The sequence below is a fragment of the Leptodactylus fuscus genome, chromosome 1 (assembly GCF_031893055.1).
Source record: "Leptodactylus fuscus isolate aLepFus1 chromosome 1, aLepFus1.hap2, whole genome shotgun sequence".
NCBI classification, from domain to species: domain Eukaryota; kingdom Metazoa; phylum Chordata; class Amphibia; order Anura; family Leptodactylidae; genus Leptodactylus; species Leptodactylus fuscus.
The window spans coordinates 127,109,897-127,137,175 of NC_134265.1; the positions used below are offsets into that span (position 1 = coordinate 127,109,897).

Genomic DNA, 27,279 nt, shown 5'->3' on the forward strand with positions numbered 1-27,279 from the left:
CTTACTTGTTACCACAGTGGCCCGCTCAATGTAAACTGAAGAAACTTCTGGCAACTAGATCAGCTGCTCGTTTTGCTGGTCTCCTAGTAGCAGTGGGTATTGTTAGACACTCACTGGATCACATATACAAGATATTAGACTCCTGTTTGTGAAATATTTAGAACGCTTCTATCTGGAATTATATACTAGAGCAGGTTAGTGTGACTGTGGTGCTAACTTTTACTTACCTGTTAATGCTACAAACAAGCAGCACCCTGGTATTGACTGAAAATGAGCAACGCAGGCCCTTTTTTGTTTCCTGAAGAGTACGTAACTGCAAACAAACATTCCAGGATGCTCTTTTGGATTATACAGTATATACAGAGCATTTGAGCTTAGGGAGGACAGTCCTTAGGTTAGTCTTTTTAGGCAGATAGCCCCCCTTGTATGAAGAGTCTGTTAGGATTAGGAACCCACAAACCCTTTTTCAGTATCCATCAATGATTATTTTTGACCGCAGGATTTCTATGCTACATGAAAAATCTGCAACTGTGAATTTACCACAAAGCTATCGAAATTTATTTTCCTTTGTGTAAGCTGACATTTGCTATACTTTCTACACAATAATGTTTATGAGATGAAATCACTACATTTGACTTATAAATATGAGTGCATTCATACTATAAGTGAGAACAGTTGAAGTGATGTTTTTTTCAGCAGTGGTAGTCAGTCGTAGTGTTGTTCATTACATAAATATATGTATATTGCAAATTAGATAGACGTCTCCTGTTTTTTTGAATGAATCATTGCAACTAGCTGATAATGTTTATAGAACAAACAATTAGTTTACAGGCAGTTATCTATAAGGTCAACTAGCCATGTACACACACCAATTTATCCTGTGTATTAAATTATAATGATTGTTTATTTATATAGCACCATTAATTCCATGGTGCTTTACATTTGGGGGTGGACAGATAGCAATGCTTTAGTAGCATGGGAAACATTAGCTACATAGATAGAGTTAAATGTAAGTAAAACTGCTATCTGAAATGTTTAGAAAGAGCTTGTGCACAATATATTTATTGGTCAGGTTTTCTTAGAACATACAAATCTGTGCAGTGAACTAACAGTTTTGAAAAGCATTAAGAATTTACATTTCATAAACATTGATTTTTAGGTTTGTAAACACTCCAGTGTCAGAAATATATAAAATATGGTATACCTCCTGCATTGCCATTGATCCTATGTACTCATTATATAATATCCACATAGGGAAGTACCGCGCAAGTTCTCATTCAATGCATGCATCTTGGCTTAAGCATAAAAATATCTGCACTACAGGGATCTAGTACATAAAGTTACAGATTACAGGCCTTACTTCTTAAGCATCTTCACTTTATTTTGGTTAAGCTCCATTTCCTGCTTTTCATTTCTTTGGCTTCTGCTGTAGAATAGAGTGTTGGCCAAAAGTATTGGAACACCTGCAATTCTGTCAGATAATACTCATTTTCTTCCAAAAAATGATTGCAAGCACAAACTCTTCGGTATTAATATCTTCATTTATTTTGCTTGGAATGAAAAAAACACAAAAGAGAATGAAAAAAACAAAGTCAAATCATTGATCATTTTACACAAAACTCCAAAAATGGGACGGACAAAAGTACTGGCACCCTCAGCCTAATACTTGGTAGCACAACCTTTAGACAAAATAACTGCGAACAACCGCTTCCGGTAACCATCAATGCGTTTCTTACAAACTGCTCCAGGTCCCAGAGATTTGAAGGGTGCCTTCTCCAAACTGCCATCAAGAGATCTCTCCACAGGTGTTCTATGGGATTCAGGTCTGGACTCATTGCTGGCCCCTTTAGACGTCTCCCGTGCTTTCTCTCAAACCATTTTCTAGTGCTGACCTGAATGTTCCTGTGTCTACCGTGCCCAGTGTCATCAAGAAGTTTAAAGCCCATGGCACTGTGGCTAACCTCCCTAGATGTGGACGGAAAAAAAAAATGCCGAGAGATTTCAAAGCAATATTGTGCGGATGGTGGAGAAAGAACCTCGACTAACATCCAAAAAAGTTCAAGCTGCCCTGCAGTCCAAGGGTACAAAAGTGTCAACCCGTGCTATCCGTTGGCATCTGAATGAAAAGGGACTGTATGGTAGGATACCCAATACTTTTGTCCGGCCCACTTCTGGAGTTTTGTGTAAAATGATCAATAATTTGACTTTTGTTTTCCATTCTCTTTTGTGTTTTTTCATTGCAAGCAAAATAAATGAAGATATTAATACCAAAGAGTTTGTGATTGCAATCATCTTCTGGAAGAAAATGAGTATTATCTGACAGAATTGCAGGGGTGCCAATAATTTTGGCCAACACTGTATTCATTCAGTGATCTCCTAGTAATATGTTGTCTGCAAAAAATTTAAGTTGCAGACAGAACGCTCGCAGTAAAAAAAGTTTTAAAAAGTTCAGTCCTCTGCAAGACTGTTTTAAGAGGTCTTTAAAGTAGCTTTTGCCTTAAAGGGGTATTCCCACGTCGCATACTCACCGGTCTTCACTGCTGTAAAATCTTCTTCCTTCCTGGTTTCTTGCATCATTTTGTGGGCGGGGTCTCACATGCAACCTGCTGTTTAGCTCCGCCCCCAAATTAGCATATAGCCCCACCCACCGCATAGCGTGATCCTATGGGGCAGCTGAAGGGCCTGTGATGTCATCAAAGGTCCTTAAACACTATATGCACAATATTGGACTATGAAGTACAGGGAGGAGCAACTCCATTCTGTGTTACACACAGAGACTGCCTGTCTCTGCCATAATGAACACAATTGAATTAGCTATCCTGATAACTGGGAGAACAGAAGACGTTCAGAAATGAAAGCAGCTCCTCTCCCCTATCTGAGAGCAGGAAGCTAGGTCACATGGTTTAGACACAGGAATAGCTAGCTCCCGTGCACTTAGCCCCTCCTCCCTCCCCCCGAGAGCAGCAGATACATCACTTGACTTTTGAGCAGATAAATCAAGGGCTGTGTCAACAATGAATTGAATAAAGTAAGATAGTGGACAAACAAAGCAGTTTTGCTGAAGCAGTGTATTTAGGAAAAGTCTTAAATCCACATTAACAAGCAGTATATCCTTGTCATGGGACAACCCCTTTAATGTGAGCAAAGCACAAGAGATGTTGGCAAAAAATGGCCGATTTCTACAGAATAGCCATTCAAAAATTAGACCAACTGATCGTTCACAATGGCTGACAGCAGACTTCTGGCTGTTATCAATATAATTGGTCAGGTTGGAAAATTCTAGTCCTGTTCGTCTGAAACTGCACATATATGGCATAATCTGCTAAATATATGCATTCTTTTACTACTTTGTTCAAGGATCTTACTAATAATGACTCTCTCATTAGTCAGTTTAGTCTGCCATGCTGCTGATGCAATTGTTTGTAGAAAGCGTTGCCGATAAAGATGATTCTGTGCACTGCCACTTCAGATTGAGTCGATTTTTATTTAGACTTCATTGCCAATTTGCAACCAAACAAGTTTAGCACCAACAGCATCATATTCGGGTAAGTCTTCAATTTGTGTCTTCATAGTCACTCCTCCATTTAGAATACTCAAATTCTTTAGACCTAAAAAGTTTTTGCAACTTTTTGGTCACAAACACTTCATTTTCTAAACCAGGACAGACACCATGTTCAGTTTCTGCCATAGCCAGGCCCATTTCATGATCTGGTGGCACCTCAGACTGCAGAATGTCTTCTTTCCCCTTTGCTGGAGCACATAGTAGATAAAAAATGCCGTGTTTCACAAAATGGTGGTTTCCACTCTTGTCCACAGGATGTATAGAACCCACGCCTCTAATAGCAGAGATATATAACAGCCTTGCTGAGTAAAGCCTGTACCTCAGTGCACTTCTTCCAAACAATACCTAGTACATAAGTCTGACTCTATATGAACAATTAAACCCATACTCACTATGCCGACACCACACAAAAGCTCCACCGTTTCAGAGCCGTGAAAAACCTCAAGGAACTGCCTTTCACGTTAGAGACGCCTCCTGCCTAGCTCCACACATGAAAACTCCTCCCTCCATATTAACAACGGCGGCCATTTTCCCTACACAAGCACAACGTCCTTCAAACACCCTTCACAAGATGAAGGTGATGCGCCACACGTAGCTGTATAGCAAAAGAACTCACACCCGCCGACAGTTAAATCACTTCACGAATCGCGCACCTACATAGTATACACAGACGCCAGCTACACAGGTAACATGACGGCAAACGTGAATAAAACTGATCTCGGTCCTGACATCACATAGTTCGCAGTCATCCAGCGCCTCGTTCATCCCGCAAGCTCGTCTGACTGGAGCCGTTTCATGGACGCGCTTCCAACCTCCCCGCAGAGTGCGCGCTCCTTTCTTCCCACTCTACTCCGGGGTCTTCAGTGTGTCACGTGTACCACTGGGCGTGGCCTAGTCTCGGTGACGCAGCTGCTGGCTCGGTCGTCCGCTTTTCTTTACGTTATGTAAAGAAACGTTGACTGGACACGGCGAAGCCTTTCTAGAAGGTGAACGGTTGTCCAACGCGAAACAGCATTACCGATACTCCTTGTCCCCTCTGTAGGCTTTTGTCTTCCCAGTCTGCGTTCACGTCAGCCCAGTACAGCAGCCTCACTGCTTGTAAAGGACGCGCGTTCACGAGCATTTGGGCGGTAACAGGCAAGTTTTGCGCACTGCGGAAGAGGCGGGAAATCGTGCCGGAAATCGAGCTGTGAGGGAGAATGTTAATGATGCAGAGTAGAGGAGTGTGAGGAGAGGCGCGTAGCGTGGTCTTTAGGTGGACTCGGATTTTAGGATTTACCTGAGGCAACGTGATTTGGTGTAAGGTGGGTGGTTTTTCCCCAGATACACCCGGTTAGCGTCCATTAATTCTCCACAACTGAGCAGTTAGTGTTGAATGGAAATATCACTGGTGTAATGGCTGATCTAGAAATGTGAACATGGACTAAGGACCGTTAATATTTCATGTTTTGTACCAAATCAACATAATTGTTATTGTAAAGACTTTCAAGAAAATGTTCATGATAGAATATTAGTAATTTTTTTTTTATTTTTTACTTCTAGATAACACAGAAGTTTACCAGGGTTGTTAGACTTCCATTATATAATGGGTCTAAATCACGGAGTGATGCTGAAGTAATAATTGTTGACTCTTACGAAAAGATTGAGTGAGATCCACTATATGTGATTTGAGAGCTCAGTAATTGGTGGAATTTTATATTTGGGCGCGTTTGTCAGGAATACCTGACATTATGGCCTTCACAAACTATAGTAGTTTGAACCGTGCCCAGTTGACCTTCGAATATCTCCACACTAACTCGTGAGTATTCCTTATGTTAAGAAATGTCTGTTTTCATATAGGAAAATTATTTGGTTAGTCATGTTTGCGTCTTTACATGTGATGTCGCAATGTTGTATTAATTCCTAAAGCTGGCCATATGCAATTGATGCATTTCTGCTGAACCTGCTAACAAACCAGTGTACTCTATTACCGCAGATTTCAGAGAAGATAAGGATATGGTAGTTGGATTTCAATTGCACAATTGGAGATTTAATTGGCTTTCTATTCTTCTGTTTCATAAAATACAGATGATGCCATGTTCACATTAGTGCTGGCTATCCGTTGGTCTGGCCTGTTGAACAACCACAACAAGGGATAGGTGGACCACTAAAATAGAAGTTACACATGAGACCCCCATTAACTATAACAAGGGCCATTTTTTTTAAAACTGAAGACAGCAGACGAGAAAGCCGTGTATGCCGAACTTCTTTGACTTCCAATTGCCGGTGTACATTGTGACTCAATCTCTAATGGAGATGCCTTTGCAAATGCGAATATAGCTTGATGTATCTTATGTGCATAACCAACTTTACATTATAGTGGTTGAAAACGTACTGTGATCACAGGTTTGTGGCCTTAGCTCTACTTTATTTCAATCACATTAAAAAAATCTGTTTCTTTGTAGGGGAGGTTTATCATTAGGGTAAATTTTGACAGTTTTGCTGAAGTCTGCTGTAATTTGTATTAAGTTTATCAAACATTGCACAATGTTTGATAAATTTGTCGCATCTCTAAATTTTAACACTTTTGCCCTGAGATGTTATTCTACTTGACATAACCCACCTACTGAAGTGATATTGTGACACTTTTGCAATTTATTAAGAAGTCATGCTGTATAAATCTGGCGTACATCTGCTTCACAAACACTAACCATGCCCACTTTTCAAAAATGAAATTAGACATGTAAATGTTTAGAAAAAGAAAATTTTGTGGAAATAAGCCCCAATAGTATCCATTATGCAACTTGTTAACGTTAGAATTCCAATGTGCAGAGATAGGCTATTATGTGTTGTATCAAAGTGATATCAATTAGGGCTGGACGATTATGACATAAATCAAAATCACGATTAATTGAACATTTTGCCTCAATTATGTTTAATGAACGGTTTGGACACTCCCCTTTTTACATTTCACACCTTCTATTTATATACCCCACCATGCCACTGGATTTTGTTTTTGGTTAATCACATATCAGCAATCCTGAACACCCCTATATAAATCAGACAGTTGGTTCCCTGAAGTTTGGTGAGTTCTGTTGGCATATCCATAATGCATTTCAAACACTTTAGAGAAGTTTTTGGGTCTACTTGCCCCTACTTAATTAAGAGTCCTGTTAATCTCAGCACGTCTAATGTAGGGGCATAAACAGTACAATTCTGCAATAGAAATAAGTAAACTGATGCAGATAGCCTTTTAGAAGTCCAGAGAAAGTTTGTATTATGGATCATTAAGTTTCTGGTGACAAATTATTTTAATTACTGCTCAATACACAGTTATCAGTTTTCCGGTGCCCTTAGTTATACTGCATCTAAGCTTCTCACAGATATAAAATATTGGCATAAGGAAGAGGTGGGAAGATGCCACAAGATCAGAATTTCATTTTTTTTTTGCTGAGATTTCAGTAACTTGGAAAACTGCATTGTCTTTTTTCTTTTTAAAGAATGTTGAGTTGTGCTGTGATTACAAAAATTATGATAAAACCATATGAAACAAGAATACAACTTTAAGGGGTTGTCCAGGCTAAACTTTAAAAGTTTAAATCTGCTGGGGGGCAGTGTAAAAAAACAAACAAAACATGCTCGCTTGTCCCAATTGCTTCGTTGTCATCCCACGGCTTCTGGTTCGTTTGCTTTCCCTGGTCACTTCTGGCCTTGGGCTGTAGCCGATGATTGGCCTCAGCAGGCCTCAGGGAGAGGACCCGTGATGTCGCAGGTAGTGGCATTCAGACCCTTCGCTGATTGGCATGGGAGGGCACTGGAGCAACAGGAATATAGTATTGGCACCCCTGCAATTCTGTCAGATAATACTCATTTTCTTCCAGAAAATGATTGCAATCACAAATTCTTTGGTATTATTATCTTCATTTAATTTGTCTTCAATGGAAAATCACAAAAAGAATTGTCAAAAAGCCAAATTGGATATAATTCCACAGCAAACATAAAAAAGGGGGTGGACAAAAGTATTGGCACTGTTTGAAAAATCATGTGATGCTTCTCTAATTTGTGTAATTAACAGCACCTGTTACTTACCTGAGGCACCTAACAGGTGGTGGCAATAACTAAATCACACTTGCAGCCAGTTGAAATGGATTAAAGTTGACTCAACCTCTGTCCTGTGCCCTTGTGTGTACCACATTGAGCATGGAGCAAAGAAAGTAGACCAAAGAACTGTCTGAGGACTTGAGAAGCAAAATTGTGAGGAAGCATGAGCAATCTCAAGGCTACAAGTCCATCTCCAAAGACCTGAATGTTCCTGTGTCTACCGTGCGCAGTGTCATCAAGAAGCTTAAAGCCCATGGCACTGTGGCTAACCTCCCTAGATGTGGACGGAAAAGAAAAGTTGATGAGAGATTTCAACGCAAGATTGTGCGGATGGTGGATAAAGAACCTCGACTAACCTCCAAACAAGTTCAAGCTGCCCTGCAGTCTGAGGGTACAACAGTGTCAACCCGTACTATCCGTCGGCGTCTGAATGAAAAGGGACTGTATGGTAGGATACCCAGGAAGACCCCACTTCTTACCCAGAGACATAAAAAAGCCAAGCTGGAGTTTGCCAAAACTTACCTAAGAAAGCCAAAAACATTTTGGAAGAATGTTCTCTGGTCAGATGAGACAAAAGTAGAGCTTTTTGGGAAAAGGCATCAACATTGAGTTTACAGGAGAAAAAAAGAAGCCTTCAAAGAAAAGACCACGGTCCCTACAGTCAAACATGGCGGAGGTTCCCTGATGTTTTGGGGTTGCTTTGCTGCCTCTGGCACTGGACTGCTTGACCGTGTGCATGGCATTATGAAGTCTGAAGACTACCAACAAATTTTGCAGCATAATATAGGGCCCAGTGCGAGAAAGCTGGGTCTCCCTCAGAGGTTATGGGTCTTCCAGCAGGACAATGACCCAAAACACACTTCAGGTCAGCACCAGAAAATGGTTTGAGAGAAAACACTGGAGACTTCTAAAGTGGCCAGCAGTGAGTCCAGACCTGAATCCCATGGAACACCTGTGGAGAGATCTCAAAATGGCAGTTTGGAGAAGGCACCCTTCAAATCTCAGGGACCTGGAGCAGTTTGCCAAAGAAGAATGGTCTAAAATTCCAGCAGAGTATTGTAAGAAACACATTGATGGTTACTAGAAGCGGTTGTTTGCAGTTATTTTGTCTAAAGGTTGTGCTACCAAGTATTAGGCTGAGAGTGCCAATACTTTTGTCCGGCCCATTTTTGGAGTTTTGTGTAAAATGATCAATGATTTGACTTTTTTTTTTTTTCATTCTCTTTTGTGTTTTTTCATTGCAAGCAAAATAAATGAAGATATTAATACCAAAGAGTTTGTGCTTGCAGTCATTTTTTTTTTGGAAGAAAATGAGTATTATCTGACAGAATTGCAGGGGTGCCAATACTTTTTGCCAACACTGTAGGTGAGTATGCTTTTTTTTTTTTCCCCTACTGCCCCCAGATTATTTAAACTTTAGAACGTTTTTTTCATTTTTGCCTGGACATCCCCCTTAAGGGTAACTTCACACTACAATTATTACTGGGGTTATCAAGTTTTTAATAGTGATGGCCTATCCTTCAATATTAGAACTGTGATGTCCTGGGACCTCACACATCTGAGAGTGCGTCTCCTGAAAATGTTTACCTCCTGTCCTGATAGGCCATAAATATTAAAAACTAGACTAGATAACTCTTTTGATGGCCGTTGCTTTCATCTATCATATGATGAGCACAATGGACATTAATGGCAATCGGTGACTGATGCAAATGGAGTAATGTCCATCTGCATTCACTTTATAGTAAAAAAAATAAAAATATTGAAGTTTTCCTCCATCATCTTTGTTCCTTTTCTGATTGAAGAAAAGTATATGCATGCAGCATTTTTTTTTTCTTCCATTACAAAAGTGGATAAACGCGACGGATTAAAACTTCCATCATGTGTGTTTTTGTTGTTTGTTTTTTTTAAGTGGAAAAGAACAAATATCAGATGGAGGTGGATCTATCTGTATGTGTTGTTTTTAATGTTCAATGCTCACATCTTATGACCGCTACAAACATTTATGATGGTTGTGTGAACATTTCCTACTATAACTCTTCAGACTCTTATATCTAGTAAGATGATGCTCTACCACTGTACAGAATGAGGCAATAAATGAATTACCACCTGACTGCAATCCTTTTAACACCCTCCCCCGCACGCACACAGCTTAAACATGCCCTTTGGGCTCAGTTTAAGGCTGGTCTTACACGACCGTAGTTTTGCACCGCAAATGGTCCGCAATTGCGGGTTCAAAATTGCGGACCATTTACGGTCCCATAATTTTCTATGAGGCCTCTTACACGATCGTAGATTTTGTCAGTGGTGTGGCGTGCCGCAACCGTGGTCCGGACAGTATACCGCATGTCCGTAATGGCCGTGCTTTTACGGCACAGAAGGTCCAATAGAAGTCTATGGGTGCATGCATTTTTGCATATATACACTGAACATACATCAGTTTATATCCGCAATTGCGGATATCAACGTGTGTTTTGTGGTGTGTTTTGTTTTTTGCGGATCCGCATAATACTGATACACACGGAACGTTGCGGATGCACTTTGCGGAAGTCTGCGGAATTAATTTTTAAAGTGAAATTTGTGTTGCGGATCCGCAAATTGCGGACCGCAAAAACCACTACGGTCGTGTAAGACCAGCCTAATAGTCAGTAATTAAATGTTATCAGTTCCTTCTCTATATGCCATTTCCGTAAACCCTATATCCTCTTACAAACAGGGCTTTTTTTTTTTTGTGTGTAATCAACTGTTAAGATTTTCAAAAATATTACCAGAAAATTCAGTATAACATAACATATAGAAAAACAGCGGGCCTAAGGCCAAAAGAACATGATAGTCCAGAGAAGTACAACCACCAACAAACTTGAAACCATGGTCCAAGCAATATACAATATTAACTAAATAAGCCAGTTGGGGAAGACCCAAAAACAAACCTATAAAGCCACACGGAAGTGCCAGTCCTGTGAGGGAAATTGCAAGCAAGAACGGGAATAAAACAAAAATACACCAAGGTGAGGGACAACAAAGGGAGAGAGAGAGACATCAGGCAAAAATGCAGAGTCAGCATTACACCTGGAGCAGAAAATGCAAGCTCCGGAAAATGAATTAATAAGGTTGGCTGATTCCTGGAACGCCACCCACAGTTGCCAGAAAGGCTAGAACTTGAAGGTGTTGGCAGAGTCTGCAGCGACCAGTGGTGCTGTATGTGGATGAACTCCTGGAGCCATTCCTGCAAAGAGGGAGAGACAGGACTGCACCATTGTCGGGAATGACTGCTCTGGCTGCCGCGAGGATATGTCGCAAGTGGTTGTCCTTCACCTTAGAGAATTTATCAGTGAGTAAGGAAAGAAAGGCTAATTGGAAGGAAGTTGCAAGGGCACAACTGATGACTTTGATGTGCAGATCAAATACAGACTTCTAAAATAGTTGTATCTCTGAGATGAATCCAACTTGGTCAGTGTGAACCAATCCTGGAATTAGTTGGGAGAGACAATTAGTTTGCATCCTGGAATAGAGTTTAACATTGATATTGAGATAGATTTAGAGATAACGGTGATCAGAGCGGAGAGACTGACAGGCAAACGGGGTATCGCTTTCAAGACTGTTAAATACGTGCTGGAGCAATGGTATTAAGAGGTCCTGTAAGCATTTACAAAACTGTGGAGTAAAACTGTCGGGTCCTGGGGATTTGCCTGAAGGGGATCTTTTGGATGACTTTGATCAATCCTCCACAGAGAATGGTTCATCCAGGGAGGCCTTGTCCAAGAGAATGGTGAGGGCTGTTTCCTGAACATAGTCTTCTGGTTTGTCCAGGGTCCATATCTGTGTATTGACACTGTATGTTATACAGATCACGATAGAAATCTCAAAATGTCTCAGTTGTCAACATGTTTATGGATGTCACAGCTATTTTTACGAACGTGAGGGGTTTATGAAAGATTCGAGCAAGGGTGTAAACAGCGAGCCAAGAAGTGACATTTGTCAGCAAATTCATAGTAATTCTTACAGATCTTAAACTTGGAATAGACATACCTTTTGTTTAGATAAGGGCGCAGTTCCTCCCATGTATTAAGATGCTTAGTGTAAGTCGCACGGTCCAGGTTCCACTTATGAGCTACCTCCAAAGAATGGATAATCTTACTTCAATCTCAAGCCATGTTTAATAAATACGCCTCGGAGTACACACTTTAGGTCTTCCGACTGCACTGAAAGAGTTGTTTAGTTGTGAGCATGATTCAACTGAAACTTACGAATCGTGGAATTAATCTTGTCCCTACATGCAGCCTTCTTTTAGAGGACTGTTGTTTAGGCACAGCATGTATGGGCTCAAGGAGAGCAGGGATCGCTAGGTACAAAAAGACTGGGGCATGAAAGAACCAAAGGGTGGAACCCATCCAGGCCTCTGGGGACCAGGAGAGCGTATGATGGCTCATCAAAAAATAGTCGTGGTGTCCATATAATCCGAGTACTGGGGAATGATAGGTATAGTCACGTTTCTGAGGGTGTAGAATGCAACCTATATCTACACGAAAAAAGATGGTGTAAGGGCGTCCTTAAGTTGGGAGGGAGAAGATTAAACATGGGGAAGCAAAGTCAATAGTTGGGTCCAATACAAAGTTAGTCACCTCCTAGGATCTCTACACCCACACTAATTTCCCCCATTTTCTGAAGTAAAGACCTACATTAAACTAACTGCTGCTGATTGGGGAGGTAGCAACTTGCTACGCTAGCCACAAAATGTACCTGCCCTCGTGGTCAGTCATCGTGTCCAGTAGCTTGTATTGGAGAGACCTATGCAGAACAATAGATACTCCCTTGGATTTCACCATTGGGTTGACGCTGTGGAACCAGATCGGGAAGTGCCGATTAAGTATCTCAGGGACGCGTACATCTCTGAAGTGAGTCTCCTGTAAAATCAAGACATTAGAGCAAGATTTGTGAAGCTGGTATAAAATCTGGTAAAGTTCCGAGATAATACTTATAAGTTTTTAAGCATGTTTTATTCTGGCGAAAATTTTCTCTTTAAAATGGATACAGTTACATGTCTGTTATTTGTTTGTATAGATCTGATGAAGGGGTATTCTGTTAGTAAGCAATTCACACGTTATCTTTTATAAAGCTCGTTTTTACTCCAACGAACGGTGTATCCAGTGTGTTTGTGAGGAGCATGATTCCTGGCCTTGTTTTTCGGAACTTTTGGCAGTTTCAAGGTGTTTCTGTGGTATAAAATCTGGTTTCACTTCTGAGGGATGTTGAAAACCTTAACGTTAGAACAGAAATTCACAAAGGCCATATCTGAAGGGGGAGGAGAAATACGGACAAACAAAGGGAAGACAGGGGGGAAGAAGTCAAGGACTCAGACTAGGGGAAACCAAAGAACACGAGCAAGGAAGAAAAAAGTAAGGAAAGAAAAGAGGAAGTGGAGGAAGAACTAGGAGAAAGATGTAAGAAAGAGGCGAACAGGGGTGAAAGAAGGGAAATGTAGAAACCACAAAAGGCAGGAAGCCCCTCACCCCCAGAGCCCCCAAGCCACTGCAACAAGTAAGAAATAATAATTAAAAGCAGCAAGCAGGAACAGAAATCAGAAAAAAACGGCCATGCAATGAGATTGATCCTAGAAGGGATAGGAGACCTAGGGGTAAAAGAGCATGGAACAACAAAGCAGGACAAAGAAACCCAAAGCCCCAATTTATCACAAAGACGCCTCCATCGGGTCGGTAGGTCACACAGATTCCAGTATTGTCCCTCTGCAGCAGGGCTACAATCTCTCTTGCGATGGCACAGTCTGCACTATGTCCTCAAAGGCATGGAGGACGTGGGCATCCCAGGCAAGACTGACCAGATCAAAATATCCACAGAAGGGAGATCTAGAGCATCCATCAGAGCAGATCCAGCCACAGAAAAAGGCACATCATGGGGTTTGGTCAGGGTGATGAGTCTTCCTTGCTGCCACACCTGAAGGTAGAAGGGAAAGCCCCACGAGTAGGGGATATGGTGTTGAATTTGAACATTGAATAGAGCATTCTAATCCTGCCTCTTTAGCAAGGTTGATGCGGGAGAGGTCTGGCAGGAGAGACAACAGAGAGTCTTGGGAAAACACCTTGTCCACCTCTCGGCCTTTTCACATAATCTCCTCCTTCAGATGATAGCAGTGGATCTAACAGATAACATCTCTGGGGGTGTTCTGGGTCAGAAGAACAAGCACCAATGGAGCAATTCACTCAATGCACAGAGTCCGGGGAGGAAGAGTCTCCTGGAGAATTAAAAATAGACCACAAGGTGGAGTCCCACTGCTGAGGCTCAATCGATTTGGGGAGGCCCCTGACCATGATGTTGTTGTGCCTATATCTGTTATCCAGGTGATCAGCAACATATTTGAACTAGTATTGTGGTATTTTCTTGTTGGGACAGTCTATCAGAGAAAGTAGCAGTAGAAGACTTAAAGGCATCTACCCGGTACCCCCATGTGTTGAACATTAGCACAAAGCACAGACCGTTCCATCTGATAGAGACAGAGGTCTCTGGCACAGCAGGAGAGGAAGCAGGAGCATCCGGGGAAGGAGGTAGGGACGGCCATTCAAGCTCTGAGACCGCCCTTAGAGGTTAGAGGGGTTACCCCTTTTTTCAATAAGAACCTTCCAATTAAGATTTTGGACTCTGTTAGGGTAGGTATTTGTTCCTGGCCTGTGATTTATCTGGCACCATTTATACGATAGCTAGCATATATGCACCCAACTCTGACCTGGTTCCGTTCCTCCTGTTTGACTTGACTGTGCTCCAGTCCTTCGCCAAAGGCCATCTTTAACCTCCCTCTGAATCCTTTGCTTGACACCTCAGTGGGCAGGTCCCAGTTTTCCTATGGTGCTCTGAATAGAGTTAGGAAGCTCTTGAACTCTATGCTTCCTTCTATGTGATGCCTAGCGGATCCTCCATCCAACCGACAGGGACTACTTTCTTCTCTCACCCCCATAACTCCTATAGTAGGTTTGATTATATATTCCTCTCTCATGCACTTCTCTCCTTTTGATTGTCGCCAGAATAGACTTGGAGTTTGTCTCTGATCACTCTCCTGTCTTCTGTGCTTTTCACCCTCCATCCTCCTGCCCCCGCTCCAATACTTGTAAGTTGAATGAGTCGCTCCTGTTGATGCTCAGTGCCTAGAGTATCTGAAACTCACCACCTCTCACTTTCTTCAGGACCACTCTTGCAATGTCACCGGCCCACCAGTACAGTGGGAAGCCCTAAAATGTGTGCTTCACGGGGTGCTGATGAAGTTCTTAAGTTCCGCTCCACCCTGGGAGACCTAGCGACCATGAAGGCTCAGCATAAGAAAACCCTCCAGCATGCTACCTTGGCCTTGCTGACGACCACGCATCAGGAGATCAAGCCTCTGCTTGAGCACAGGTGGCAGCAACTCCGGCAGTTGGGCCAGCGTTCATTTTATGAGTGGAACAACAAGGCGGGTTGTCTCTTGGCACGGGTGGTAAGGGAGCGCCAGGTAGCCTCTCATGTTATTAAGAAGCCTTCGGGCATCGTTTCCCATGTTAGGGATAATATAGCCTCCGCCTTTCGGTACTATTATAGCTCACTTTACCACTTGCCTCCGCCAGGATCTGTCCACACGGTGCCTGCCGCTTGTCTCTCCCTGTCCCAATGTGTTGCCAGCATGGCCCTCGCTTTCCTTCAACCCGAGGACATTGCTCTTCTTGAGGCGCCGTTCTCTGCTCAGGAATTAGAGGTTGGGATCAGCTATGCTTACACGCATTCGGGTGCTTTAGTACTCTCCTCTGGCATGGGTTCGCGTAAACTGCTCACTTTCCTCCCCCCGTTACTATACACAATGGCACCCGGCAGGGGTGTCCTCTTTCCCCGTTGCTGTATGCCCTTTGTAATGGAACACCTCTTGGTAGCCATCAGGTACAACCATGACATCAGAGGCCTGCACGTTCGTGATTTACACCTGAAAGTCTCAGCGTTTGCAGTTGACATCCTCCTTTTTGTTACTCATCTGCTCACCTCCCCCCCCCCTCCATTCTACGGGAAATTAGTGCCTACGGCTTTTATAGCAACTATGAGATTAACTTAAGTGTACTGCCCTTAATGTAATCTGCAGGCTGTTAAAAATGAACGTTCTCCCCTGATTGTTTTACCTCTTCCAGACTGTTCCTGGTTTTCTGCTGTCGCGCATATTTTCGGCGGTGGAGCAGGCCTTTAATAAGTTCATCTGGGCGTCTAAGCCTCCACGAATCGATAGGAGTACCCTAGTCCGGCCCAAGCGGGGAGGGGGGGGGGGGTGGCGCTTGGGGTCCCGGATTGTGTGAAGTACTTTTTGGCCACGGTCGCTTTGCGAGTCCTTGACTGGCACCATTCTGCTTGCTCCGACTCTGAGTTGCTCTTGAGAAGTCGCTGAGCCCTCTACCTCTCACTGCTCACCCTTGGCTTCATAAGAGGCTTTGGTCTGACAGTAAAACTTGCTCCCCTATGTTGCTCAGCAGACACTGGGGGTGTGCTGTCTCTATGGTGTAATGCGAAAGCTCTTCAGAAACGATGGTCCCATGACTCTGATCTCAAGCAATCCAGACTTTCCTGCAGCGCTCCGCTTCCCTTTCTTGTCCCATTCTGTTGGTGACCTGGTCCTATGGTTCTGGCAAGTCACGTTGGCTTTCACCCTTCTCCCCCGTGCAGAATTATTGGTCCAGACTTTGCGCCCCGACTCTGTTGCCTTCCACTGGCAATATTCTCAATTTTCCCACTTCTACTCCTCTCTGAAACTCTGACCTTCATAGTCCTCTGCTCCCTCTTGAACACCTCTGTCTTTCCTCCTCTTCTCCCACCCACATCGTTTCCCTTCTGTATTGTATGTTGATGGAGGATCCTGATGGTACTTTGCCAGCGTTTACGGATAGTTGGGAGAGGGAGTTGGGAGTCTCATTCCTGCTGGGTGTGTGGCCTTCTGCGTGTGCCACAAGTTATCCATCTTGTGTAATGTGCAGGAGACTAATTATAAGATACTTTCCAGGTGGTACAGAGTACCTGCTGTCCTCTACGAAATTTACCCTTCCACGTCTGACAGATGTTGGAGGTGTTACTCTGAGCGAGGCACAATGGCTCACATCTGGTGGGGGTGTGCCCTCCTGCGCCCATTCTGGTCTGGGGTTTAACAAGTTATCCTGCAGGTCACAGGAGTAGACTTGGCGGAAGACCCTGCCCCTTTACTCCTGTCCATATTCTCACGTGAGTTCTGGAAGCCGTAGACTCTTGGGGTTCATGCTGGTCGCAGCGAGGTCAGTCATTCCTAGACTCTGGAAGTCCCCCGACACCCCCTACGCTCCTATTCTGGCTGAAAGAGATTCTTAACTTGCGGACTATGGACAGCTTGGTGGCTGAGCTTCGACAGGATGACAGCGCACCGACAGACGTGACTGCTTTGCAACCATTTCTACTATTCCTCCGATTTCCAAGCCTTCTTCCTTTCTTTGTCCTTGTAATGTTGTTACTTTTCTTGGTGCCTTTTCCTTCTATGTGGTTCTGCTTACCCATTAAAGTTGATATTCATCTGTTTTGTACATGATTGTGATTTGACTCTGCTGCGTCAGAGTTTATTACTTCCCTACCCTCTCCTCCCGCTCCCTCCCTAGTTCCTGTTATTTTTCACCAATTTTTTTTTTTTTTAAGTACAGGATATTAATGTTAACGAAGTAGGGCTAGTTCACACAGAGTTACATGAATTCCACATGTGAACATTCCATTGCGGCTAGCTGCACAGTATGCCAATGCAGTGCTCCTGCATTCTGAATGAATCGGCCTAATCTGGAGGAAGTCTCGCGCTGCGGACGCCGCGGCTGAGTCAACCACGGAATCTGCGGGAAGAAGGGGCATATCTCTTCTTTTTTCCACTACTAGCTAGCGAAAAAAAAGCGAGTGGATTTTTTTTGGCAGCGGATTTTGAGGCGGATTCCGCATTTTTTTTTTTTTTCTTTTCCAGCAATTTATTACATAATTTAGTTATTTAGTTATCCCTTTCTATCTGTGTCTGATTCATTGTCTTAAAATTTATAGGAGAACATAGAAATAAGGATAATTGCAAGGACACCAAGTAGGTAGATCTAGTAGTCTTGAGTTGCACACAAGCTGAGGGATCATGCATTTGATTGAAGAGCAAACAGAAATCTAAAAGCCATTATAGTGTTTGATTAGAAGCTGATAAGATGTTGGATTGCAGGTTTTTTTGCTGGAGTGATGAAGGTCACAGTTTACTTATTCTACTTCATTGGATAATGAACTCTTCATAAATCGCATAATCTCTACAAAAAGCTTTGATAGACCTCAGCCATCATCTCAAAATTATTCTGTCTATTATTTATGTGGCTGCTATAAATCGTAGCTATGAATGTTGTTGACTGCCCCATAATCTTGTAGATAATAAGTACGAATGTGTAATCGGAAAGCACAGACAAATTAGAAAATAGTAATGTGTTTCTCTCTGGTTTTAATTAATCAATTAATTTTTAAGTAAGCAATTTCAATTAATTAAATTAATTGGGAGTATCCAGGGTAGCTTTCATCTTGACCCCCCCCCCTCAAAAAACCCCCCAAAAACTATAAGAAAAACAAAAAACAGTCCCATTTATGTGATCAATGGGCACAGCCTGAAAAGAGGAAGTGGAGCTATTTCTGGAAAAAAAACAAGGTTTTCTATCCCTGGATAGCCCCTTAAAAACAAACAAAAAATTGTGTTTTGTCATGTCATTTGTTCTCTACATGCTTGTATTTTATTTTTAAATAGGACTACACATGAGTTCCTGTTTGGAGCACTGGCTGAATTAGTTGATAATGCAAGGTTTGTATTTTTTAAACTCACAAGTTTTTGATTTGTTAAATTTTTATTTATTTTTTTGAAGCAAGATCCAATATTAATTCTTTGTCATTTGTACAGAGATGCTGATGCTACAAGAATTGATATTTTTACAGGTATGTATAGATATAACATACAACAAACTCTCCAATGGATACTCCAGCAAAGATATGAACCCAGACTTATTTGTGAATTATTAATGCTGATTGGGATCTTGTTTATTTTATGTTACTGCTTCTCGAACTCTCCAATACCAGCTCTTCTGTGCAGCCGAAAGTAACCCAGAAGAGCCTGCATAAATTGGAGAGTCCAATTGCTAGTCGTATGGTGAGGATGGAGTTGATAATCCGTGAAAAATGAAGGTTACCTGCACTATTTTATACCTCAAGTTAACTGGAAAAATAATTTAATTAATTCGCCCTTACTGAGCTTGATGATTCAGTTTTTTACTAGCCCGTTCTGCTTCGTCCCTTCTGACAGGTCTTTCAGTATGGCACTTGTGCACAAGCAGAGCAAGTGCCATACCTGATGAGCTTCTGCTGTATTACACTGGCAGCAAAAGGTGAGGGTGGATGACATTGTGGGGGATGGAGGCAGCACACGTCGGTATCCACAGCCTTATCCGCATTTAATGCCCGCAATCATTGAGAACACTGATTGCAGGCATTAATGCTGGACCTCCGCTGTGTAGTACAGCGCAAAACCGGCAGTTACGGTACTTGCTCTGCATGAGAGCAAGTGCCATACTGAAAGACCCATTAGAAGGTGAGAGGTTCAGAAATTCAGCAGTTGATTAAAAACAGAATAGTCAAACTCCTTACGGGTGAATTAATTTGATTAATTGCGCAGTTCTAACTCAAATACCTTCTAAACAGATCAAAGCACCTGCGATTGTGAAGTGACAAATCCTCTCTGTTTAACCTTTGCTAGGTAGAAACTAACTAGGGTTGAGGCTCCACATAGAGGGCCACAGCCAAAAAACTGCAGTAAAGACCATGGCTCAATTGCAGTGTTTTTTTCGTGGCAGTTTTCGCAGAAAGTCTACAGCGTTTTCAATTGCAATCGCAAAACAGGTCCAATTCGGATATTTGTCTGCAATGTGTGGAAGGGATTAGTCAGAATTCCATCCATTTTGCAGGTACTTTATAATGCAGCAGTTATTACAAGCAAACCGCAATATTTTCACCACATGGGGCCATGGCCTAATTGTAATCCCAAATTTATGGATCAATATTATTGCCTTTTCATTGAATGTAAAGGGGTTTTAAAACAAGATGGTTACATATTGAATAAAAATGCCCTATTAGGTTAAATGGGTTAAGAATCCATATCCTGTTGTCCAAGAGTCATACAAGTAATAGAGTATATAGCTGTTGGCTGAATACTTAGGAGGGGCTCTCTAGTCCTAGGGAGGCAGCTGGAAGTATGTGGTTATATTTTATTCTGAGCAATTAAGTGAAATTCCGGGTAAAAACTAAAAAATTACTATTGGCAATTGCATATGTAGCTTTACATCTCCTAAAAATCGTTGCTTACTTTAAAGCCCTGAAGTTCCACCACTGTTCTCCACTAGGCAGATGCTAAAGTCTTTTCTTAAATGTATAGAAAGTACTCACTCTCCTTCATGTGATTCAGCTAGTTAAGGAATTGCTGGGCAGTATGTAAATGTGTCTCGTGCTGCTGACTTTTGTGAAAGTCATTCTTAAGGGAACCTGTTGGAAGGATTTCAGCATCTGATCCTCCACCAACCTATTTTCCCCCTACGCCCAACAACAGCACAACTGGGGTATTCCTGCCCCTAATGAGCTGTTAGGACAGGTGGAATTTTTAATTACCTAACAGCTTTTGACCCCTATAAGAGGCCGGAAGACATGCTCCTCCCTTGTGTTTTTTTCTGTCCTGTGGGACAGGACAGGTGTTCAGGGTGGGAGCAGGTGTTCTGACCTCCTATAGGGGTCCACTATTCTACCCTCTCCTCGCAAAAGGAAAATTGCTTGGGCAGCACATCATTTGTCTTCCATACGGAAGGTCACCATCAGGACGGCTATGAAGGTCCTTGGATTGATGTCCGCTGCCCTAGATGCAGTTCCTTGGGCCCTATGGCATATGCGCCCTCTACAGAACGAGATCTTGAGAGTCTGGAACCACAGTCCTACAGGATTACAGAAGCTTATCCAGTTAACCATCAGCACCCGGCAAACACTGCCCTGGTGGACCCATCTGCGCGATGGGAAGTCCTCGGTCCAGCCCGCCTGGACCCTGTTGACTACAGATGCCTCCCTCACAGGTTGGGGAGCTCATCTGGGGGAGACCCCGGTACAAGGTACGTGGAATCAGCGGGAGAGGACGCGCTCATCCAACTGGCGCAAGCTTACCGCAGTTCATCGAGCTCTTCTGTCGTTTGCACCGGTTCTGCAGAGGAAAGCGGTCAAGGTAAGGTCGGACAATCTGACGGCAGTCCATTATATCAACAAGCAGGGAGGAACCAGGTCCCCCTCGCTCCTGCAAGTTGCCAACCGGATCTTCTTGGGCAGAACGGAACCTCTCCCAGCTGGCCGCGGTACACATCCAGGGCCGCCTGAACATCGTAGTAGATCAACTCAGCAGAGGCCGCCCTACCGCAGGCGAATGGTCCTTGGATCAGGACATCTTCCACTACCTGACCAGGAGGTGGGGTCTCCCCGAGGTGGATCTGATGGCCACCCAACACAACGCCAAAGTAGAAAGGTTTTGCTCCCTGTACCGGGAAGACAACCCTTTGGCTGTGGATGCCCTGTCAATACCATGGAGGTTCGAACTGGCATACGTGTTCCCTCCCATCCCGATGATACCGAAGGTATTGGCGAAACTCAGGCAGGACCAGACTTCGGCAATAGTGATCATGCCGTTCTGGCCAAAAAGGGCATGGTTCACCGACCTTATCCTTATGAGGTCGGGGGAACTACTGGAGGCTTCCACCAGTCAGGAACCTGGTGTCACTGAGCAGTCGGCCGTGCCTGGGCCTAGACAAATTCAACCTCACTGCCTGGAGGCTAACCGCGCCATACGCGCAGACAGAGGATTGTCCCAGGGAGTGCTAAGTACCTTAGCCCATTCAAGAGCAGAGGCAACCAATCAGAGCTACCAAAGGATCGCCCGGATATTCCGAGATTGGTGTACAGGCAGCCACCGCGATCCAGACAGAGATGCAGTCCTAGAGTTCTTACAGAACGGCCTGGAGAGAGGACTAGCACCTGCCACCCTCAAGGTTCAAGTGTCAGCTCTATCTGCTCTCCTGGAGACATGGTTATCACAAGATCCTCTTGTCAAACAGTTCCTTAGGGGGGCTGCCAGGCTCCGCCCCCAGGTACGGCCCCCTGTCCCCAGGTAGGACCTGGCCGCGGTTCTACAAGGGCTATGTGCGCCCCCCTTCGAACCATTATCTGAAGTGGACTGGAAGTACCTGTCATTTAAAGTGACCTTTCTGTTGGCAATAACCTTCGCCAAGAGGGTTGGTGTATTGCAGGCTCTAGCAGCCTCCGAACCTTTCATAACTTTCTTTCCTGACAGAGTACAGCTAAGGTTCGTCTCCGGATTCTTGCCGAAGGTACCCACACTTCAGAACACCAATCAAGTGATCACCCTACCGGGTTTCTTTCCCTCCCCTGCCACTGAGCAGGAGGAGAAGCTACACACACTGGATCTGGTAAGAGCACTACGTATCTACCTGGACCGTACAGCACCGTTCCGAAGATCAGAGAATCTTCTGGTTAATGTGTTTGGCCACAATAGAGGCGCTAAAAGCATCAAAGGTAACCCTGTCTAGATGGATCAGAGAAGCTATCAGCTGTTCCCTACGGGCTCAGAATCTTCCTGTTCCAGATTTCCTAAGAGCCCATGCCACCCGATCAGTGGCGACATCATGGGCAGAAACACGGTTCCTCTCTCTAGAGCAGATATGTGCTGCAGCCTCTTGGAGCTCACAGCTGACTTTTGCCAAACACTACAGATTGGACCGGCGTACGGCCGATGCTACAGCATTTGGGCACTCCGTCTTGGCATCAGCCTGCCAGGAGGTCCCGCCCTAGGGGAGATAATACTTGCTAAATCCCCAGTTGTGCTGCTGTTGGGCGTAGGGGGAAAGAAAGATTATGAATGATAATTTGTTTTCCCTTAGCCCAAACAGCAGCACAAGGCTCCCTCCCTAAGAGGTGCTATTGTACAGATTTTGTGTATGTGTGTGTAGCTCTTGGCATAAATTGCTCTCTGTATATCATACTTGTTACTAACACAAGGGAGGAGCATGTCTTCCGGCCTCTTATAGGGGTCAAAAGCTGTTAGGTAATTAAAAATTCCACCTGTCCTAACAGCTCATTAGGGGCAGGAATACCCCAGTTGTGCTGCTGTTTGGGCTAAAGGAAAACAGATTATCATTCATAATCTTTCTATCCAGGACAGTAATGGCTTGACCTTTGTATATTCTGGCCTCTGCAGTATAACATGTAAAAACAGCATACTCTCTCCTTCCTTCTCCATGCATGATTGACATCCCTCACATCATGATTCTTCATCACATATTTGGTGGCATCTGGCACATGTGCAGTAAAGCAAGGTGTACTGCCAGGTTATTAGTCCAGTAACAATATATGTGGCTCTAAATCCTCCTAGTAGCTTCCGTTGTCAAGAGAACTGTGCATTGTGAACTATAAGCACAGTTAGGTAGGGTTCATTACTGTTGATGTCTCCACAGAAAGTGTCTGTTTAAAAAAAAAAAAAAAAAAAAATCCGGACACCTATCATAACGGACACAAACGGACAGTAACTGTTGGCTTTCAGTTACTATCCGTTGCCCATAGACCTCATTGTTAATTTTTTTTTTTTTTTTTTTTAATGGCCACTTGCTGTTTGTTTTTTTTCAAACGGACAGAAAAGTCCTGCATGTGGGATTTTTTTTTACCCACTTGAATAAACGGACATGGTTGTAAACGGACACTAAAGGACACAAGATAACATCCCATTGAAATGAATGGAAATTGTAACGGACACTGCTAATGTCCCTTGCTAATATCTTGAACAGACAGTAGCTACGGACACTGCTGTCAGACACCAACGGTAGTGTGAACTCCCCCTTAGAGAATAGTGAATAAGACACTCTTCTCTGCTTCCCAATCAGTTCCTCCATTCTTGAGATTTTCTTGAAGCTTTTTCCCTGATATTCCAGTAAGCTGTCTTGTGCAATGAGGGGGTCACTGTTGCTCTCATCACACCCAAGAGCTGTGCTTTTCAGTGCACAGTCCCTCCATCACTCCCTCCTTGACATGATGGGCATGCACTTCATTACAGGGAAGTGGCTCCTTGGTACACCGAGAGCAACTGTGACACCTTTATTGAAACAAAAAATTTTATTAGCATACCAGGATAAAAAAAAAATCAGTAGTATTTCAGTAATTGAAGCACGAAACAGAAAAAAGATTTTTATTCATATGAACCCCTGATATCTGGCTGCGATTATAGTTCAATATAGAACTCAGTAAGCCATTAATGAAACTATTCATGGTCAGAACTGTTTCAAGACCGTTTTTTTTTTTTTTTTTTCTTTTTTGTTGGTACAAAATAGGGTTTTGTTACTGCCACATTTATGGTACTGGGATTTTTTACAGTCTACAATCTATTAATATGCAACCTTTTGTTTTTATTTTTATTAATCTAACATTTATTTATTTTTGCAGTTTTAAAAACTATAATGTACATTTTTAATTTTAAGCTTTAGAGTTTTCGTTTTTTTTTTTTTTGTTGTTTTTTCACACAGTACCCAGAGAAGAATTCAGAGGTGGTTTTATGCTTTGCTTTCTTGATGATGGAGCAGGAATGGATCCAAGTAAGATTATTATTTCTTCTTTTTAGTTTTTGTAGTCAGTAACACATGCGTTAAAAAAATAGGAGAAAGCTATAAAAATGGAAATCTTCGTCATTAAACCCCTTAAACGTCAGTGGTAAATGTGCAATTTAAGGCATTTACTGAAGGAGGGGTCTCCCTCTGCTTTTCTGTGGAAATACCCCACTTCTGTCGATCATGTGATGCCAGTCGTTGCCATGGCACCCAGGAATCACGAGGCCTGTCATGGCAAACCTATGCCAGTGTGAAATGAAATTAAGAGTTAAAAAAGCTGTGACTCTTATAAAGCAACAATACAAAAAAAAAAATCTTAGGCAAACTGCAAAAGTTGTAAATCCTCAAAAAATTGAAGTACACATTTTGTATTGCTCTAACAATACTGTCATCCTATTAATATTTTAATATTATAAATGTGAAAGTTTGTGAGTTTGGATGTTTGTGTGTTTGTTCCTCAATCACGCAAAACCCGCTCCACCGATTTGGCTGAAATTTTCCACAAACATAGTTACTACACTGGATTGCGCAATAGGCTACTTTTCGTCACAATAGCGCACATACGTTTTTCCCAGGACCCCCACAAAACCCAAACTCGCATCACCATCTCTGCAATCTCACACACTTTGGACCATAGCAAGCCACAAAATTCTTATTACCCTCTACAGTCTAGCCCCTAACCCCACACAATCACATTTACATATACTTTACCACTTTCACCCTCACCTTAACGATACTGCAGGAGGCTACCTCTTTAACCCTCCGGAGCAGCCATGTTTGCCGACCCCCACCGCTCTGACGATGCGCGACACCGCCCACCCAGCCACTCCACTGTGTTGCCAGGAGCATGCGCATCTTAGCCACTTACAGAACGTGTTTCAAGCTCGCCACCATTTTGCGCCTCCACCGTAGCCCGCCGCACCCGAACTACTCTCTCCAGCCCGCCACACTCCCTGACGGCACTCTCACCTCACTGCTGTTTCTTCTTCACGATCCATCCACCTTCCCTAGATCTCCACGCCAACGACACTGGTAAGTTCCGATAGCATGTTTGCATTGGGACTATTTCTGGCCTGTATACTCCGATGTACCGTTTCAACACACCACGAACACGTAACGGTCGATAATAATGTCACCAATCTGTCTTACTGCCTACCTTAGAATTACCCGGCGTCCCTTCACATAAACTAGAACTCAAGATTGACGTCCCTGTTCTACTCATGCGTAATCTCGATGCACCCCGATTGTGTAATGGCACGAGACTACGTGTCACACAACTAGGAACAAATATCATTGAAGCCACTATTCTTACAGGAGCAGCTAAAGGTGACAATGTGTTAATCCCACGCATTCCAATTATACCAAATAATTTCCCATTTCAATTCAAACGACTACAAATTCCCCTTAAATTGGCTTTTACAATGACCATTAATAAATCCCAAGGACAAACGCTGAAAGTACCAGGAATACATTTGGCCACACCATGCTTCTCACATGGACAACTTGCTCAAGAGTATCCTGTGCCCAAAACTTATATGTACTGGCGGAAAATAACAAATCATACAATGTCGGATATCGAAGTATATTAACTTAAAATACCTCTTTCCCAAAGACACTATGTACAGTTTTTCACAACACCGTATAACAGCTGAAATACAAATTAACTTCAACACAAAAGTCTCACGTATTCTCTGGATTACAGCAGAAACAAGATACAAAGTTACATTTCATATCCCATACCTTTTACACACTACTAAAACCTTACCCGCGCCTGTATTTACCCACTTCTACAATCACCGCAGACGAAGTCGCGGGTATCAGCTAGTGTAGAATAAAGGTAAAACGTTTATGCTGCACAGTGAATGGCACAAAATTTAACACAAATTAATCTAAAATGAGCTGGTAATTAAAAGGATTAATTGTTTAAACTTTTTATAATATTTATTGATTGATTTTATTTATTTAGTTTTTGTTAAGCATTAGATTATATGTGGTCAAGTTTAAAATATTATTTGCTTCCTTCTGTAATAGATGAAGCTGCCAGTGTAATCCAGTTTGGACGTTCTGCCAAAAGGACTCCGGAGTCTATTCAAATTGGACAGTATGGAAATGGTTTAAAATCGTAAGTGTGTGTGTGTGTATAGTTACTAATCATTGTGCATTGATAAGAAAACCAATCCCCAAAATTACAAAGGCAATAAACAGGTGCTTACTTCATGAACTACTTTATTCTCCGCATGACTCATGTGGACACCGTGCGGAATACACAGGGACCTGGCTGCTATTATTTGTTTTGTTTCATCAGGTTGTTTATTTGTTTTTTGATGCCTCATCCAAAATTATTTTTCTTTTTAACAATTCTTACTTATTCTTTTGGTCATTTTCTTATTAAATCAACAAACAGCTATTTGAATTTGTTGTTCCTTCAATGGTTGCAAGGTATCCAGGTCCTAAGGCAGAAGAAGTCAAAAAGCATGATGGTCTCTAAACCGAGGTTTATATGTTATGGTGGGATATGGTTTTTAGGGTTGGTGTAGTGTTATTTTTCCTCCAAACATCATAATGTGCATTTGCACTAAAAAATAACTTTCGTTTGTCCGTAGTACATTTTACCAGAAATATTGTGGAACATCCAGGGGATTTGGAGTAATCTTTTGATAGAAGTTACATATTTTTTTTTCTTTTTTGGACAGCAGTGGATTTTATATTTTTATATTTTTGCGTAAACTAAGCCAACACTAGACATTCGTAAGATGGTCCCGATTTATCATCCATCAACAGCCACTGTTTATCTTAGCAAATTTTTAAAACTGTTCATTCTAACTTTGAAGATTCTGCCTATTAGACAGTATTAGTACATCTTCCTCAGTTTGTCTGCATAGATTGATATATGCTCTGCACTTTAGTAATATGTAAGAC

The 27,279-nt window shown here is 42.6% G+C and overlaps 1 protein-coding gene across 2 annotated transcripts in view; it reads left to right on the top strand.

The window, feature by feature from the left end:
• Positions 1-4,571: 4,571 nt before the first annotated feature.
• Positions 4,572-27,279, top strand: part of MORC2 (MORC family CW-type zinc finger 2) — a 67,032-nt gene continuing 44,324 nt past the window's right edge. For both annotated transcript variants that reach the window (XM_075276643.1, XM_075276644.1), the window contains exons 1-6: positions 4,572-4,866; positions 5,105-5,360; positions 18,423-18,476; positions 18,573-18,607; positions 24,280-24,348; positions 26,392-26,482. In XM_075276643.1, coding sequence (XP_075132744.1) covers positions 5,293-5,360; positions 18,423-18,476; positions 18,573-18,607; positions 24,280-24,348; positions 26,392-26,482 — 317 coding nt within the window. In that variant the 5' untranslated portion in view covers positions 4,572-4,866; positions 5,105-5,292. The remainder of the gene's footprint in view (positions 4,867-5,104; positions 5,361-18,422; positions 18,477-18,572; positions 18,608-24,279; positions 24,349-26,391; positions 26,483-27,279) is intronic.